This window comes from Alosa sapidissima, chromosome 14 (genome assembly GCF_018492685.1).
Source record: "Alosa sapidissima isolate fAloSap1 chromosome 14, fAloSap1.pri, whole genome shotgun sequence".
NCBI classification, from domain to species: Eukaryota; Metazoa; Chordata; class Actinopteri; order Clupeiformes; family Clupeidae; genus Alosa; species Alosa sapidissima.
Window position 1 is genome coordinate 5,451,602 of NC_055970.1, and position 15,953 is coordinate 5,467,554.

At 41.1% G+C, this 15,953-nt stretch overlaps 1 protein-coding gene and 1 long non-coding RNA gene across 2 annotated transcripts in view; one reads left to right on the plus strand and one right to left on the minus strand.

Annotated features, from left to right (window-relative positions):
• The window catches only part of LOC121681697, a 32,318-nt gene extending 25,956 nt beyond the window's left edge, over positions 1 to 6,362 (minus strand). The window contains exons 1-3 of the mRNA XM_042061594.1: positions 6,170 to 6,362; positions 5,719 to 6,066; positions 249 to 599 (exon numbers count right to left, since the gene is read on the minus strand). Coding sequence (XP_041917528.1) covers positions 249 to 599; positions 5,719 to 6,066; positions 6,170 to 6,218 — 748 coding nt within the window. The 5' untranslated portion in view covers positions 6,219 to 6,362. The remainder of the gene's footprint in view (positions 1 to 248; positions 600 to 5,718; positions 6,067 to 6,169) is intronic.
• A 2,688-nt stretch (positions 6,363 to 9,050) lies between these two features.
• LOC121681878 lies at positions 9,051 to 14,948 on the plus strand. The gene is made up of 3 exons (XR_006022335.1): positions 9,051 to 9,065; positions 14,212 to 14,215; positions 14,846 to 14,948. It is a non-coding gene; the product is annotated as an uncharacterized LOC121681878 (long non-coding RNA).
• Positions 14,949 to 15,953: the final 1,005 nt, after the last annotated feature.

The following is a 15,953-nucleotide window of genomic DNA, read 5'->3' on the forward strand; positions in this document are numbered from 1 at the left end:
ACAATTAAATTCTGGGTCATAAACTGATCTTTGAGTCTTTTTTGGATTCTGATCATTTCTATACATCATTTTTGAATTAATTGTATTCAACACACACACTTGCAACATCATCTAACAGTTTTAGACCTGGCAGATAAATAGATAGATATCCATATTCTAGCTGAAATATGTAAGATGAAGAGTTCAAAAAAGAGATTCAATCTTTTTTTTATTTTTTAAATGTTCTACATTTTCGAGTGAGCACCTACCCAGTCCCTCTAGAACAACAGTGGTGTTGGCTGATAGATGACCACTGTAGGCTTGACACATGTACTCCCCTTTGTCTTCAGTCCTGACATCCTTCAATCTCAGTGAGAAGTTGCCTTTGGGAATCTCTGCATTGAAAAACTCTGTTCTGCCTTGGTAACTTGCATGTGCTGAGTCTTGATACGTTACATTGTCTTGAAAAAGTAAAACTAGCTTTTGGCTTTTATCTGAATCAACCTTTGTCCAGGACACCTCTTCAGGGGGAATATGGGAATCCACAAAGCAGCTCAGAATGACCTCTTGACCAACATAGGCAGTCATGGCATGGTCTGTTCCTGTCAACACCAAACGCTCTGAAAAAAATATTTATTAAATACAGTTATTCATTTTAAAGTATGCACTTGTTACTAGTCGTCCCCAAAAGATATTGCTCTCTTTTTCAACTTGTGTGAGCTGGAAACTGCATACCCTAACAGCAGCCTTGATCTCTCATGCATGCATTTATTAGGCTCATCTCAAACAAGCAGTCCAGTTTATCCACCAAGCACATGAATGATGCCTTTCACAGGAATGGGAGCAATCACATTCAGATTACCGTGAGTTGACTGTTGCACAGCATACGGAAGGCTATCTGAATGCAAAGCTATTGCTGGAGTCACACTGGACACTTTACTGAATGTTGTGCTAACTGGCTCAGAATGTAATTCACATTGCCTAGAGACATTTTAAAAGAATGGAAGCAGCCGAGAGCATTTCTAGGCACAGGGTTCCAGTGCCCCATTGATACAACTTATACAGTGCATCACAACAGAGACTTGACGGCTATGTCTATTGCCCCTTATTTACCACTAACTAAGGTGTTTATGAATCACAATTACAACCTCATGAACTGGAGAGTTTTCCTCTCATACAAAACATGGAGGGGGAGTGGAAAGAGCAAATGCAATCACCCCTTGCGGCAACTGTCAATGGTAACATTGACTCCTACAAAATGCACAATAATGCATCTTGACAGGATGTTGTAATATGGCAATGAAGAGTGGGTGAGAAGAGGGGGCTGAGGCAGATACAGCAGTACCATTACAGTAGAGGTCAACCGATGTGGGTTTTTCTATGGTTGATGCCGATCTTAGAAATCAGGGTTAGCCGATGGCCGATATATGCTGCCAATGTTTGGCTGTTTTTTCCCCCTGTATTTCAAAGTCAAAGTCAAAGTCTGCTTTATTGTCAATTTCTTCACATGTCAAGACATACAAAGAGATCGAAATTACGTTTCCTACTATCCCACGGTGGAGACAAGACATATTTTACCAATTAGGTCCACAGACAAACATAACATTCAAGTAAACAATATAAAAAGTAAAAATAAGAAGGCACATACAATGAAGAAATTTTGAGTTGAAATTGTGCAATTGTGCATACAGTAGACAGTCAATATAATAGTGCAAAAATCAGGCCAATAAATGGCTGAGGTAGTTCTGTTTGACCTAAGTATGCAAGTGGCATAGTGGTGCAAGTTATGTAAGAGCAGCAGAAGTGTGTTCAGAAGTGTTTTCAGGACAACAAGTTGCAAAGTGTGCAAGTGTACAAGTGGAGTAGTGCAAGTGGAGTAGTGCAAGGCAGCCATTGTGGGTCCAAAGTCCAGGATGTTATGTAGCTGAGGGTGGAGGGGGGAGAGGGGGGAGAGAGTTCAGCATCCTAACAGCCTGGTGTATGAAGCTGTTGGTGAGTCTGGTGGTGCGGGAGCGCAGGCTTCTGTACCTCTTCCCAGAGGGCAGTTGATCAAACAAATTGTGAGCGGGGTGACTTGCATCACTCACAATTGTGGTCGCCTTGCGGGTGAGGTGGGAGGTGTAAATGTCCTTCAGGGAGGGGAGTGAAGCACCAATAATCCTTCCAGCTGTGTTCACTATGCACTGCAGGGCTTTCCTGTTGTATTCAGTGCAGCTTCCGCCCGACACAGCGATACAGCTGGAGAGGATGCTCTCAATGGTGCCTCGGTAGAATGTGGTCATGATGGCTGGTGGAGCACTTGCTCGCCTGAGTTTCCGCAGGAAGTACAGGCGGCGCTGAGCTTTCTTCGCCAGTGATGCAGTGTTGGTGGTCCAGGAGAGGTCTTCACTGATGTGCACCCCCAGGAATTTGGTGCTGCTCACTCTCTCCACCACAGCACCGTCGATGGTCAGTGGCAGGTGTTGGGTGTGACCTCTCCGGAAGTCAACAATCTCCTTGGTCTTGCTGACGTTCAGCAAGAGGTTGTTGTCCCTGCACCACGTGGTCAGAAGGTCGACCTCCAACCTGTATTGAGTCTCGTCGCCATTGGTGATGAGACCCACCAGAGTTGTGTCGTCAGCAAATTTCACTATGTGGTTGTTGCTGTAGGTTGCAGTGTAGTCATGTGTCAGCAGGGTGAAGAGCAGCGGACTGAGCACGCAGCCTTGAGGGGCCCCCGTGCTCAGTGTGATGCTGCTTGAGATATTGTTGCCAACACGTACTACTTGAGGCCTCTGACAGAGGAAGTCCAGTAGCCAGTTGCAGAGGTAGGTACTGAGTCCCAGTTTGTCAAGTTTGCAGATGAGTTGTTGTGGTATTATGGTGTTGAATGCAGAACTGAAGTCTATAAACAGCAATCTCACATATGAGTCTCTTTTTTCCAGGTGGGTTGAGGCAGATACAGCAGTCCAGGGCTGGGTGGAGGGCAGAGCCGATTGCATCCTCTGTGGACCGTTTGGCTCGGTATGCAAACTGGAAGGGGTCCAGGGTGGGGGGAGAATGGATTTGATGTGTGACATGACAAGCCGCTCAAAGCACTTCATGATGATGGGTGTCAGTGCCACGGGGCGGTAGTCATTGAAGCAGGATGGAGCAGTTTTCTTCGGCACAGGTATGATGGTAGCAGCTTGCATGATAAAGAATGATAAGATGATGAGAATTTAAGCCTTTCTGTTTTCTCTCCCAGGAACAGCGTTGTACTGTACTCTTCCAAAGGTTCTGTCTGGAGTCTGCTGGTAATTTAGTTAACACAGGGCAGTATGCATCACACATGTTTCACAGCAATAACAAAACTGGGCTGCTCGTAGATGCAACTGCCTGTTAATCGGCTTAATATTCTCGGATATTGGGCGATGCCTATTATTAAAAACAAAAAAAACAAATGGCAATAATTAAGCACTCTGAATTGACAGCACTCTGACTAAATCATTGGGAACCTCTTCCAGGGCAGTGGTGGCGTAGTGGTTAAGGATGCAGTAGCTTGAAAAGTTGTGGATTCACCGGCTTGTATTATTATTATTCCTTATTATTTTTATTTGTTTTTTTGTTTGTTTATATTTGTTGATGGTGTGGGGATGACCCTTGCAAACAGATGTGGGTAACCGAATATGTTTACATCCCTCTACCCTCTGTGAAAAGTAGCCTAAGTGTTATAATGTTGACAGGCTAGAGATCTGCTAACTATGAGCCATGAAACGGCAACATTATTATGTTCACTAACAGAGAAGGTTTTTTAACTGTTTAAATAGGCTATGTATCAGTGTGACTCGTTTTTTATGAGACTTGTCCCACCTCTTTGTATGACATTTAGATGGGATGTTAGAATAATTGGACTCCACCCAGCCCTCTACAATGGCTATATATACCCTTACCCTGCATCTGTTCTGGTTTACAACTGACGAAGACCTGAGTGGTCGAAACGTTGTGTATCATCATCCACCATTAAACTGGGAGCTTTAGATACAGTGTGCGGATATCTCTTCTTGTGTTCTACGTAGTATTCCCAATATCCAGCACCTGTAAAATTTATATAGATGTGCGTACACCTCTACACTTCAGTTCACCGGCTTCCACCGTTGTGCCCTTGAGCAAGACACTTAACCCCGAGTTGTTCTAGGGACATTGGCCCTTATAATACTGACATGTAAGTCACTTTGAATTGAAGTGTCTGCTAAATTAATAAATGTAAATGTATTCTGGGCTGACCCTGATAGTTCTGCTGAATGACAAATTGTACATCTAGGTAGCACTGTGCACAATACAATAGGAAAGATGTGGGAGTGGCTGCTTTCTGACATGTTTTTACAGTAACAGCAAACAACGAAGCAATTATCCTTTGTAACTCTACAGGCGTTTTATGCATGTGCAGTAGTGCCGATTTTTCACTGGGTGTCACCACTGAGCCATCTGACTGATGTACAGTATTTCACATATTCCAAATGCAATAGAAAGAGGATTGTGTATGCTCACCAAATTAGATGGCATACTTGTTGTGACAGATATTATAGCAATTTTAATTACCTAACTGAATAATAGATTAATGGCGTAGAATGGCAAAATATTCACAATGATCAATGTGTAAACCTACCCAAATTGCAAAGCAGCAATATTCAAAATAATAAGTTCTGCACCCCTCCATGATGTTAAGTCATAATGGGCCATGTCAGGTCACATCAGGGATTGCATAGTACAATAACCTAAATTTAATCCATATACAGTCATGCAGAGTTGTAGTCTGAATAGTTTTTAGGAATATTTTTGAAAGATCATGAGTAGGATTGAACTGGCATTTTCCACTATAGCTTTTACTATTACACTGATATTTAAGCACTAACCTGGTTACAATGTACTGGTATGGCAAATGTTGTTGGGGGAGTAGTACATCTTCATTCTGAGTGAAATATTTTATATTTGTATTAATGGTGTTACAACTAATGACTGGTTGCCAGAAGCCAGACCAACGGATACCCTGTCTTTGCTGAATTACTGATAAGCAGGTGTGGGCTTGGATGGGAAAACTGGTGTTGGTGGATGGCCAGTAGGTGGCACTCTTCCCTCTGTCTAAAATATAATTTCCAATGCCCCAGTGCAGGGACCGGGACATTGTACTGCATGAGATGCCATCCTTTGGATGAGACGTTAAACCCAGGTCCTGACTCACTGTGGTCATTAAATATCCCATGGCACTTATTGCAAAGAGTAAGGGGTTCCCCATTGTCCTGATTCATTCAACCTGCCCCCCTAATCATCCCGCCAGTGTAACTGGCTCATTCACTCCCTTACTATCCACCTCAAGCTGGTGTGTGGCGAGCGTTCAGGCACATAATGGCTGCCATGCATCACCCAGATGAGTACTACACATGAGTGCTGGGGGTGGTTAGTGAGGCTCCACCGTCACTGTGAAGCGCTGTAGGTATTGTGAAAAGCGCTGCATAAATGTAATGTGTTGTTGTTGTTGGTTTAATGTGAAATTCCTGCATTTATATGTATAAATTATTAGCAATTAAATGTAGCCTAACAGTGTCACAGTAAATTAATAAAGTAAATAAATAACACACACACACACACACACACACAAAATCCTGTTCGCCCCACCTGTCTGTCATGTCTCTATTCCCCACTAGGGGGGCCCGCCCCACACTTTGAGAACCACTGGGCTATAGACCTCAAATATAGGATAAATAAAAATATGTTGCTCACCAATGGCATCAATTTCAACGGCAATTTCACTGTTTTCTTCATTTGTGTAAACGCCGCAACTGTAACTTCCTGCATCATCGGTTGTAATGTTGCGAAGAAGTATAGAATAATTCCCCTTCGCTATATCTCCCTTTGTAAAGAAATATGCTCTATCCGTGTATGCAGAGCTCTGCGATTCTGATCGTATTTCTCCTCCTTGGAAAAGATGCACCAGTTCCTTTGAGCTCGTCCTTCTCCATTCCACCTCCAACTCATCCAGAGGTAAGGGGGTCTCAACGGAACAAGGAAGCTGCAAAACACCCCCAAGCTGGGCAACCAGGGGTCTACTGGGGCCTTGTAATATCAGTCCTATCAACAAACCAATAAAGTATTAATTCAGTGAGTGATTATTCGTTTTTTTAGGAAGCGAAATTAAATCATTGGTAAATTGACGTTGGTCGGAATAACCTACCTTCTGAGAAAACGAAAATGATGACACTCAAAATAACTCTTAAATACATTTTAACAGTAGGCCTAATAGTTTCAGCAGTGGCCTAGGCTATTCAAAGCGGCCGGGTCGCAGTTACGCCTAAATGCGAACATTTAATTTCCAACAACTCTCTTCGGTAGGGACATCGCGACAAAACGGTTGAAATTACTTTCGCTTTCTTATTTCAAAATCATGTGACTATGGGCCGATCCCTGTAGTGAGAATGCATGGTTGTGAAAGTTCATTTTTAGTCCATATTTGTGACACTTAATGAACAACTGCAGTGTGCAGATGAATGAAAAGAAAGAACACAGAGGTTTAGATTTTCTTTAACATAGGATTGCTACAGTAGGCTGTAGGCTAGACTATAACATTACAACATATAACAATATAACAACACATTTGTCCACCTCCGAATTTGAAAAGGGGACACTTTTTAGCAGTCTGCGTTTGTCTCAAGTTTGTTTTTTCTATCGATTTTATGCATAAACGTTCAGAGTTTACTAGATATGAAAAGAGCCTGAACTGTACTGAAATGCCTAATAGGCCTACAGGAAACAAAGGGTTTATTACGACGGAGTATTAGGGCCACACATGAAGAAAAAAAATATTTTTGCCATGGCGAGATTAAACTCGACATGTTGACTTTAAAGTCAGCATGTCGACATTAAACTCGACATTTCGAGAATAAAGTTGAAATGTAATGTCGACTTTAATCTCGACGTGTCGACTTTAAAGTCGCCATGTCGTCATTAAACTCGACATTTCGAGAATAAAGTTGAAATATAATATCTACTTTAATCTCGACGTGTCGACTTTCAGATAGATTGCGTCTTTCTGTTAACTACTCATGGCCGTCATCGTGAAGTGCTGTATCTCGCGGTTGGAAGTACCATGCACTATGCCGTTTAGTAGGTATATAGCTAGAATAATACATGTATCCAATGATATGTTTCTATACAAAATGCTATTTCACTCTGTTTTACGTGGGTAAGGCCACCGCACATTCAAATAACTGCCCTTCATGAACCAGGCCGTCACTCTCCATAGGTTAACTAATTTCTCTAAAACTGCTTTTCCATGTCTCACCTGCAATAAACATAGGAGGCTATAAACACAGGTATAGCCTAAGCATATATACTATTTTGATCCCGTGAGGGAATATGTGTGCATGTATACTTTATTTATGCACTGTGTGTGCATATGTGCGCATGTAGGCTACTAGTACATGGGGTGGTCGGGAGGACAGCTTCATTCGTCCCTAGACATTCAGCAATAGGCTGTTTTGCACCCATTACAAACAAGCAATGTGAAATTCTAGATTGGGGAGAGCGCCTAGTAGCCTATGCCTAGTTTAGTGCATAAGCATGAAGTTGAACCTTTAGATTAAAAACACTCTTTAATAATAGGCCTACAATAAATAAAAAAAAAACCGCTAATGACGTTTAGGCTACTTTTGACCATCGCATTTATCGCCTGTAACTCCGTGATAAGGACCTACAGGAAAGTATTTGGCTGAGCAACGGAGGTTAATGTTTTATGTTTTGTTCACATGATATAGGCCTATGTCTAATCATTGTTGCAGTCGAAGAAAACTGGAATGTTTAATTCGTCCTCCCTTTCAATCGTCCCGAGCGGTCCTTCTCTCTCCAAACTAACTTTATTCTCAAAATGTTGAGTTTAATGTCGACACGTCGAGATTAAAGTCGACATGATATTTCAACTTAATTCTCGAAATGTCGAGTTTAATGTCGACATGGCGAGTTTAATCTCGTCATGGCAAAAATATTTCTTCCTTCATGTGTGGCCCTAATACTCCGTCGTAGTTTATCTATAGGCTAGCTTAATATCTTTGATGTGTCTATTTTATGAAATGAATTGTTGTAGGCCTACAAAATTTTACTGTAGCCTACAACTCTTTTTTTTGTTTTGTTTTTTGAATGGTATTAGGATCTTCCCCTGTATACGGAGCCATTGCAAGGTATTTTTTTTATAAATTGTGCACTCATTTTTTTGTGAGTGTGCTCAGTGTGTGCTCATTTTACTACATAGTGCTCTTGTTTTACACAATTGTGGTCTGATTTGTATTAGATTGTATACTCAATTTAGTAAATGGTGTGCAAACAAATTTTCTTTTAAGATTTACAAAAGTTTAAATGAAAGCGCAACTTAGTGAAATGAGCGCTTTATTTAGTAAAACATGCTCACAATTTAGTAAATTGTGCTCACAACAATTGAGTAAAATGCATGCACGATTTACTAAATTGAGAGCATGATTTGGTAAAATGAGCACACCATTTAGTAAAATGAGCGCACATTTTGTGGACATACACCAAAATATATCTTGATTTTGTGAAAATTCTGGATTCTACAAAAGGGACAGCATCTGCTTCATTACATCTTGGGGAATAATGATCAGAAAACTCTCCAAATATGGTCTTTATGTCCACAGGCAGTTGTTGGTATATGCAATGAAGTGATAAAATAACGAGTTTATGGAGTATTTAAAATCAAACCCCCTCAACAGACATGGACTGTAGGCGGAAATGAAATAGGTAATAATACAAGATCATTTTAGATATAAAGACAACAATCACCACTGAATGCAATTTACAAGTACTAAAAGCTTCATATCAGCTCAAGTTATTTGACAATTCAGTTGACCCTCTGGTGTAGTGGTGGTAGTGTAGTGTGGTTAAGGAGCTGGGCTAGCGTGCAGTATCCTGAAAGTTGTCGGTTCAATTCCCAGCATCCACCGTTGTGCCCTTGAGCAAGGCACTTAACCCCAAGTTGCTCCGGGGACAATGTGATCCCTTGTAATATAGCTGATATGTAAGTCACTTTGGTCAAGAAGTGTCTGCTAAATGTAATGTAATGTGTCAATAGCTCCTTATATACACCCGGTGCCACCAGCACTGTTCAGTTAAACATTATAATGGGGCCCTATGGGTATAAATAAGGACATGTAGATTAATAACACTTGGTTAGATCTTTTTTGCAGTGTGTACACATTTAATTATAACTTTTTTAACACATATGTGCACTGTATTCCCCAACAGTGTTGTAAACTCAATAAAATTGCAGAGCTGTACTCAAAGCTGCCATATTGTTCAGGCACCACAAAAGTTTTAAGTTCACTCAACTAGTTTCCCAGTTATTGATTATTTTGACAAGATTACCTCTTAGTATATGAGTAGAACTGATTGTTTGCTGTCAGCCAGCCAGCCAGCCTATTGTTGCACTACTTTAGTGGAAACTGGATAGACAAACAGTATGGTTTAGCATTACCAAAGATTCTTTTATCAACCGTTTCTGGTGTGGCCTACTTTGGTCGCGCAGGTTAGACACCAAAGCAACGTTTCATAAGTTGGAAATCAAACACATGACACGCACAAACAGGCAGCGCACATTTTTTGTTTTAAATCTTAATGCTTTTAAATCTTAAATTTGTCTATGTATGTCATGTCATCTCCACCACACTTTGTCATTTACATCACAACACATATTTTAAGTTAAACATGTAAAAATAATACAACATACAACATTTCTGGAAAATTAATAACGTGAATATTTTGGCTGATATGTGTAATATTTAATAAAATACATTTGGAACAGTAGATGTTATTTTTGCTTGAAAACACACGTTTTGTTGTGTTTTGGAAACAGTTGATTGGGCAGTCGTGGCCTACTGGTTAGAGCTTCGGACTTGTAACTGGAGGGTTGCTGGTTCGAACCCCGACCGGTAGGAACGGCTGAAGTGCCCTTGAGCAAGGCACCTAACCCCTCACTGCTCCCCGAGTGTGGCTGTAGCAGGCAGCTCACTGCATTGGGATTAGTGTGTGCTTCCAACCGTGCTTCACCTCACTGTGTGTTCACTGTGTACTGAGTGTGTTTCACTAATTCACAGATTGGGATAAATGCAGAGACCAAATTTCCCTCACGGGATCAAAAGAGTATATATACTTACTTATACTGGAAATGACAGTTAGACTTTTGGAATAAAATGTAAATAAAAATATATGTTTTAAGTGAAATCTTTACAGCCACTATTAGGGCAAGTTTCTAGAAAGAGTAGATAATTAAACCATGCAAAAATATGTTAAAAAAAGATGTTACATTTTCTGAAAATTACCAGGTCAAAGAGAGCCATAGTTGAAGAATAACCCTGCAGCAATAGCATATGTCTTATATTAACGTCAATTCCAGTTTTGTTAACACGGATAGGAAGCCAAGTTGTAGCTCCGAACTTACTGACAATAGCCTAAGCATGATCAATGGCAACATCCGACTCTGATAGGCCTGCCTATACAGAGAGATGAAGAGACTGTCTGACTGACTTTTGTTCAAAAAAGTGAAATAATACTGTTCATAATATTTTTCCCCTCAGGACCAGATGGCTGTGTGACATGTTTTCAGTTCTGTGCAAGGAACCACCATCACACCATGGTAAGTGATAACTTATTTGTCCTCCATTTACTAGTGTCACAATGTAGCCAACGTGTAGCCTATATTATTATAAGTTATAGGGATATTTTGTAAGGATTTATTTACCAATGAGAATAGCCTAGCCTAATGTTATCCCTTTGCATCTCTCCACAGGGATACAAAGGCTAGGGTTGAGTGATGTTTTTGTATCAAAGAAGGGATGACACCTTAGACTTATTTTATGTGGCATTTTCAAAATGTGTTGGCTATGCAGGTCATGTGACGCCTCTTCCGAGACACAGGCTCAGTTACTTTGCCATTATTAGTTAAATCACAGTCAGTTTTCAAGGGTCAGCCCATTACCATGCATACACCACTCATGCATTTGCTCATTCCAGTCTATTAATGCACTGAACATTCATCTCTCACGATTTCATAGAAAGACAGAGCAGGAGGTTGCATATCAGGAGCGTGAAGGAGTTAGTCTTGTATTTACACGTCACCTGTACTATAGTCTTATTTAATACTGTATATGCATAGGATTAATATTCTGCTGATTTGTGTCTTCCCCACAATCCCTCTGTCTGTCCCTCTGCCCCTCAATGTCAACAGCAGAAGGAAAATTACTCTGCAGGCCCTTCCCATCTTCCTGTGGGAAGATGGATTTTTTAAGACCTGGAATGTAAGTTTTTGATTAAATTGTGTGTCCTCTTTCACTCTTTCTTCTTTTTTACTTTGTCTTCTCTATATATCTCTATTTCTATTCAGCCCTCTCTGATACTACCTTGCAGCCAAAAGACAACAACCACAACCATCTTCCTAGCCACCAGAATAGCAATTAAATCATACTACAGTAATTCACCAAGAATGTCATATTTGGGAATTTTACCTTAACTTTTCATTCACTGGTATTTCATATTATATTAAATACACATGTAGTGTTTTTCATTGACTACTCTACTCATTAACTAATTACTGTCATGTTCTTCAGGCAGAAGAAATTGACCTGCCAGACTTCTCCGATGCAGCTGTAGCTATTCTCACTGTCTCGGGTGATACAGACTCCCTTGTGAAGTTTGGTCCTGCTATCAATTCTATAGTTCTTGACGAAGATATTGTTGTGTGATATAGCAGAGTTGACAGAGGCATAATTTGGCTATTTGGCTTATTTTTGCACTTTATCTCGATTATCCAAAGCAATTGTCCTACACATTTAATTTCATTCTAAAATTATAATGGGTTTGGAAGACCTGAAGCGGTTACCTCCTAGATTGCTGCTTAGCCTTAAAAATAAATTGCTGATGATGGATGAGTAAGCATTCTGTTTTCCAAATCTCATGGTTGGTACTGCCAGCATGTTAATACTCAAGCAAGCAATGGAGCTTTTTTGCTTTTATTTATGTTGGCCTATTATTTTGTTATTTGAGTATTATTAAAGTGGTAAAAGGTTGTTATTGTATTAACCGCATTACTGGGGATGTTGTTCTGTTAGAATTCTAAAGGAATTCTTAAATAAATGGAATCTGCATTGTAATTGTCTTTTGAGTAGTTTTTTATTTGAATCATACAAATAAAATATTTTTGATTTTGAGGTAAATAGTAAACCAAAAAGTCAAAAAATGTGTTTCAATAGAGTGAAGTCAACTTAAAAATATAAGAGACTGAAGTGACAATGTTTAGGTTTGAGAAACTGAATGAGTCATGGTGATAACATGAATATATTATTAGGAGTGATAACTTAAAAACATCAACTCCATTTCCAGTGTCAATTTTGTTAGTTTTAACAATGGTTTCAAAATGATCAGGTTCATTGAACTTATCAACAATTTAAGTAGCAATTACTTAAAATGTTTGTTTGTCAAATTATTATGTTTCAGTTAATCAACTTCCTAAAAAAATGAGTGTGAATAACTTCTAGTTTAGAGTAGTAATTACTTAAAATGTTTGTTTGTTGAAATTATTTGTTTTAATGTTGTTCATTTTCTCAAAGATTTGGAGTCTTAAGAGCTTGTCTGACTAATGTAACAATAACTTAAAATATCTATTTCTCACATTATTCTTTTTAATTTTATCCTTGTCCTTAAAGATTTTGAGCATTAAAAGTCTCATTTTAAGTAGAAATTACTTAAAATATTTTTTAACATAGCTAAATATTTTGAGGTAATCAGTTTCATAAAATATTTTGAGTTCATTGAACCTGTTGGGGTTTACAGTGTGTGTATAAAATACAATGTTTTCTAAAGTGTTATGTTGGTAGGAATTATGGATGATGATTATTGTTATTTTCCATTCTTGGGGAAGGATTTAATGTGCACACTGGGGTATCCCTGGTTTAGAATACAGGTAGGTGGTGAAACCTGCTGGGCATTTCTGCCTGACACACCGCCACCGGTGCCTAGGAGATTAAGGTGTACTTAAGGTGTACATGTTTGAGAACACTACGGAGGGCATCTATGGGTCGTCAGTTTGGGACCACCAGTCAAGGATGTTTTGCTCCTTTAACGCTAGTACATCTCATGGTGGCGGAGCGATGGCAGACATTTCTCCCTGCCACCCCTTGCTGTTGCCCTAGGTGGGGACTGGACCCCGACTCTTTGCCTTCCTTCTCAGCCACAGCCAGAAACTGCCTCTTTCTGCCTCTTTTGTCTCTTTCATGGCTTTCCGGTGCCTTGCTCCTCTTGCACCCATGTTGCGGAGCAGATGAGAGGTTGAAGAGCCCACAAACCCCCGGCACCCCACCTCCACAGGGTATGTGACTGCCCTCCTACCAGCCTCCCTGCACTCTGCAGCCAGGTCAGCATATTTGGCCCGCTTCCGCTTATGGGCAGCTTCAAGCCCTCCTTCCCCTTTCCCTGTGAGTTCCACCGTCAGGACAGTCTTGCAAGCAGCGGACCACATCACAAGGTCTGGACGCAAGGACGTTTCCACTTTCTCCCTGGAGAAATGGAGCTGCTTCCCAAGGTCGACTGCTAGTGTCCACCCCTTGCCTGCTGTGAGGAGTCTTGCTCGGTCCTTCAGGCGGTGGGAATGTGTGATTAGTGCAGGGGGCCTGCTGTTTGCTTCCTGCCTGCATGTCTCCACCACCTCAGCGATCTTCTTCAGCACCAGGTCATGCCTCCACCTGTAGCGTCCCTTGTGCCAAAGCTGTCTTGCAGCCCGTCATGATGTGTTGGAAGCTTGCGTTGGTAGCGTTACACAAGAGGCAAGATTCCTCATTGCCCATCCATCGGTGGAGGTTGCGGGGGCAAGGTAAGGTGTCATATGCCGCTCTGACGAGAAAACGTAGCCTGGCCTGTGGAGTCTTTTCTGCGTTTATGAATGTGCTCAGCCCTTCGCAAGCTGGCCAGACACTTCTTTACCTTCTCCCACAGTGGTTTCAGACCTTCCCTCTCCTCTTCCTCTGCTTTCCTCCCCTGCTTTTGGAGCTGGCGCCGCCTCTTCACCAGCTGCTCGATCTGTTGTTCCCTCCTTCTTTTCTGCCTTGGGCCTGCACGTTGCTTCCCCAAGATTGTTCCGAATCTGCCTCTGCACTCTTCATACAAGATGTCTCCGATGAAGTTGAGCTTGGCCTCAACATAGCCGCAAAGTGAGTGTTCCAGAATGGTACTGCGTTCCGCATCCAGACTTTGCCACACCGTCACTTCCTTGGCTTTTGGCCACTTGACCACTTGTCTCCGCCCTGGTTCTCTTCTTTCCCCTCTATGGACTGGCTCTTGGTTGTTAGGGCCGACTGATGTTCTGGTTGTGCTCTCCACAGGACCACCTTCAAGACGATCACTCTCCACTATTGGGTCTCCTCCCTCTGCTTCCTGCTCCCTCTCCTCAGCCGTGGATCCCTCAGCACTGTGGTGGTTTGTGAACTGGCTCTGGGGTCCACTTGTTTTACCTGCAGCTTGTGCTGCAGTAAAATGCTGCTGGAGACTCTCTTCTCCACACTTCATCTTTCCCTGACGGATCCATAATCCTCTGAACGGAGGGCTGCTGCGCCGGGATTAGTGTGTGCTTCACCTCACTGTGTGTTTCACTAATTCACGGATTGGGATAAACGCAGAGACCAAATTTCATTAACTTATACTTATACACCTCTACCTTCTTCACCATCGGTATGACTTTGCCAGCTGTAACTCTGTGCTATGGACAGAAGTTGACCTTGACCTTTGACAGCATGACATGCATGACTGAGTTCCTAATCAATAATATGTGGACGCAGTGAAAAAGGCTTTGCAGCAAAAGTAATGTAATGCCTTTATTTGTCCCCCAGTGGGGCAATTAGTTTTGCAGCAGTACGAGCACACAAAATTACAAAAAAATACATAAATACACATAATATAATAAATAACATGGTGCACATCATTATCATAGGTGGGTAAACTACCTTTTCCTCCTAGCGTTTAGAAGGGAGACAGCAGAAGGAACAAAGGAGTGTTTGAATCTATTTGTTTTGGCAAATGGGAGCCTGAGCAATGAACCTGATGGTAGAAACTGAAACTGTCGATGTAGAGGATGAGATCAGTCAGACAAGATGGAGTTTGCTTTCTTAAATAGCTGTTTGTTGTAGAGATCCTGTAAAGTTTCTTGTCCAAGCCCAATAATTTTGCTACTAACACTAACAACCTTGTTTAGCAGGTTCCTCTCCTTTACCCTCAAGGACTGAAACCAACAAATAAAGGAGAATGTAATAACAGACTCAATAAAAGAATGATAAAACATAGTCATCAGGGTAGAGTCAACCTGGAATTTGGAGAGTTTTCGAAGACAAAAAAGACGCTGCTGGCTTTTCTTACAGATCGAGTCAGTATTTTTCTCAAATGTCAGCTTGTTGTCAAGAAAGGTGCCTAAGTACTTATAAGACTCTACAGATTCGACTGTCTGACCATCAATCACTATGATATCCGGAGAAGGCTGCACACTTCTAAAATCAATGCACATATCCTTTGTCTTTAAAACATTTAAGGATAAAAAAGATTCCTGACACCATTTTAAAAAGTAATCAACCACAGGACCATGCGATGTTTCCGTGCTATTTAACAGGCTCACGATTACTGTGTCATCCGCAAACTTCAATAAATGACGGTTTTCAAAATTGCTACAGCAATCATTTGTGTACATTATGTACAGCAGGGGAGAGAGAACGCACCCTTGAGGTGAGCCAGTAGATGTTACAGATAGATCAGAGAAATGGCCATTTACTCTGACTCTTTGGGTCCTCAATGTAAGAAAATCCAAAATCCAGCCACCAATACTACCTTCCAGACCAAAGTTATCCCTTAGTCTCTGGATTAGTAGGTGTGGCTGAATAGTATTGAAGGCGGATGAGAAGTCAACAAACATCAATCTAACA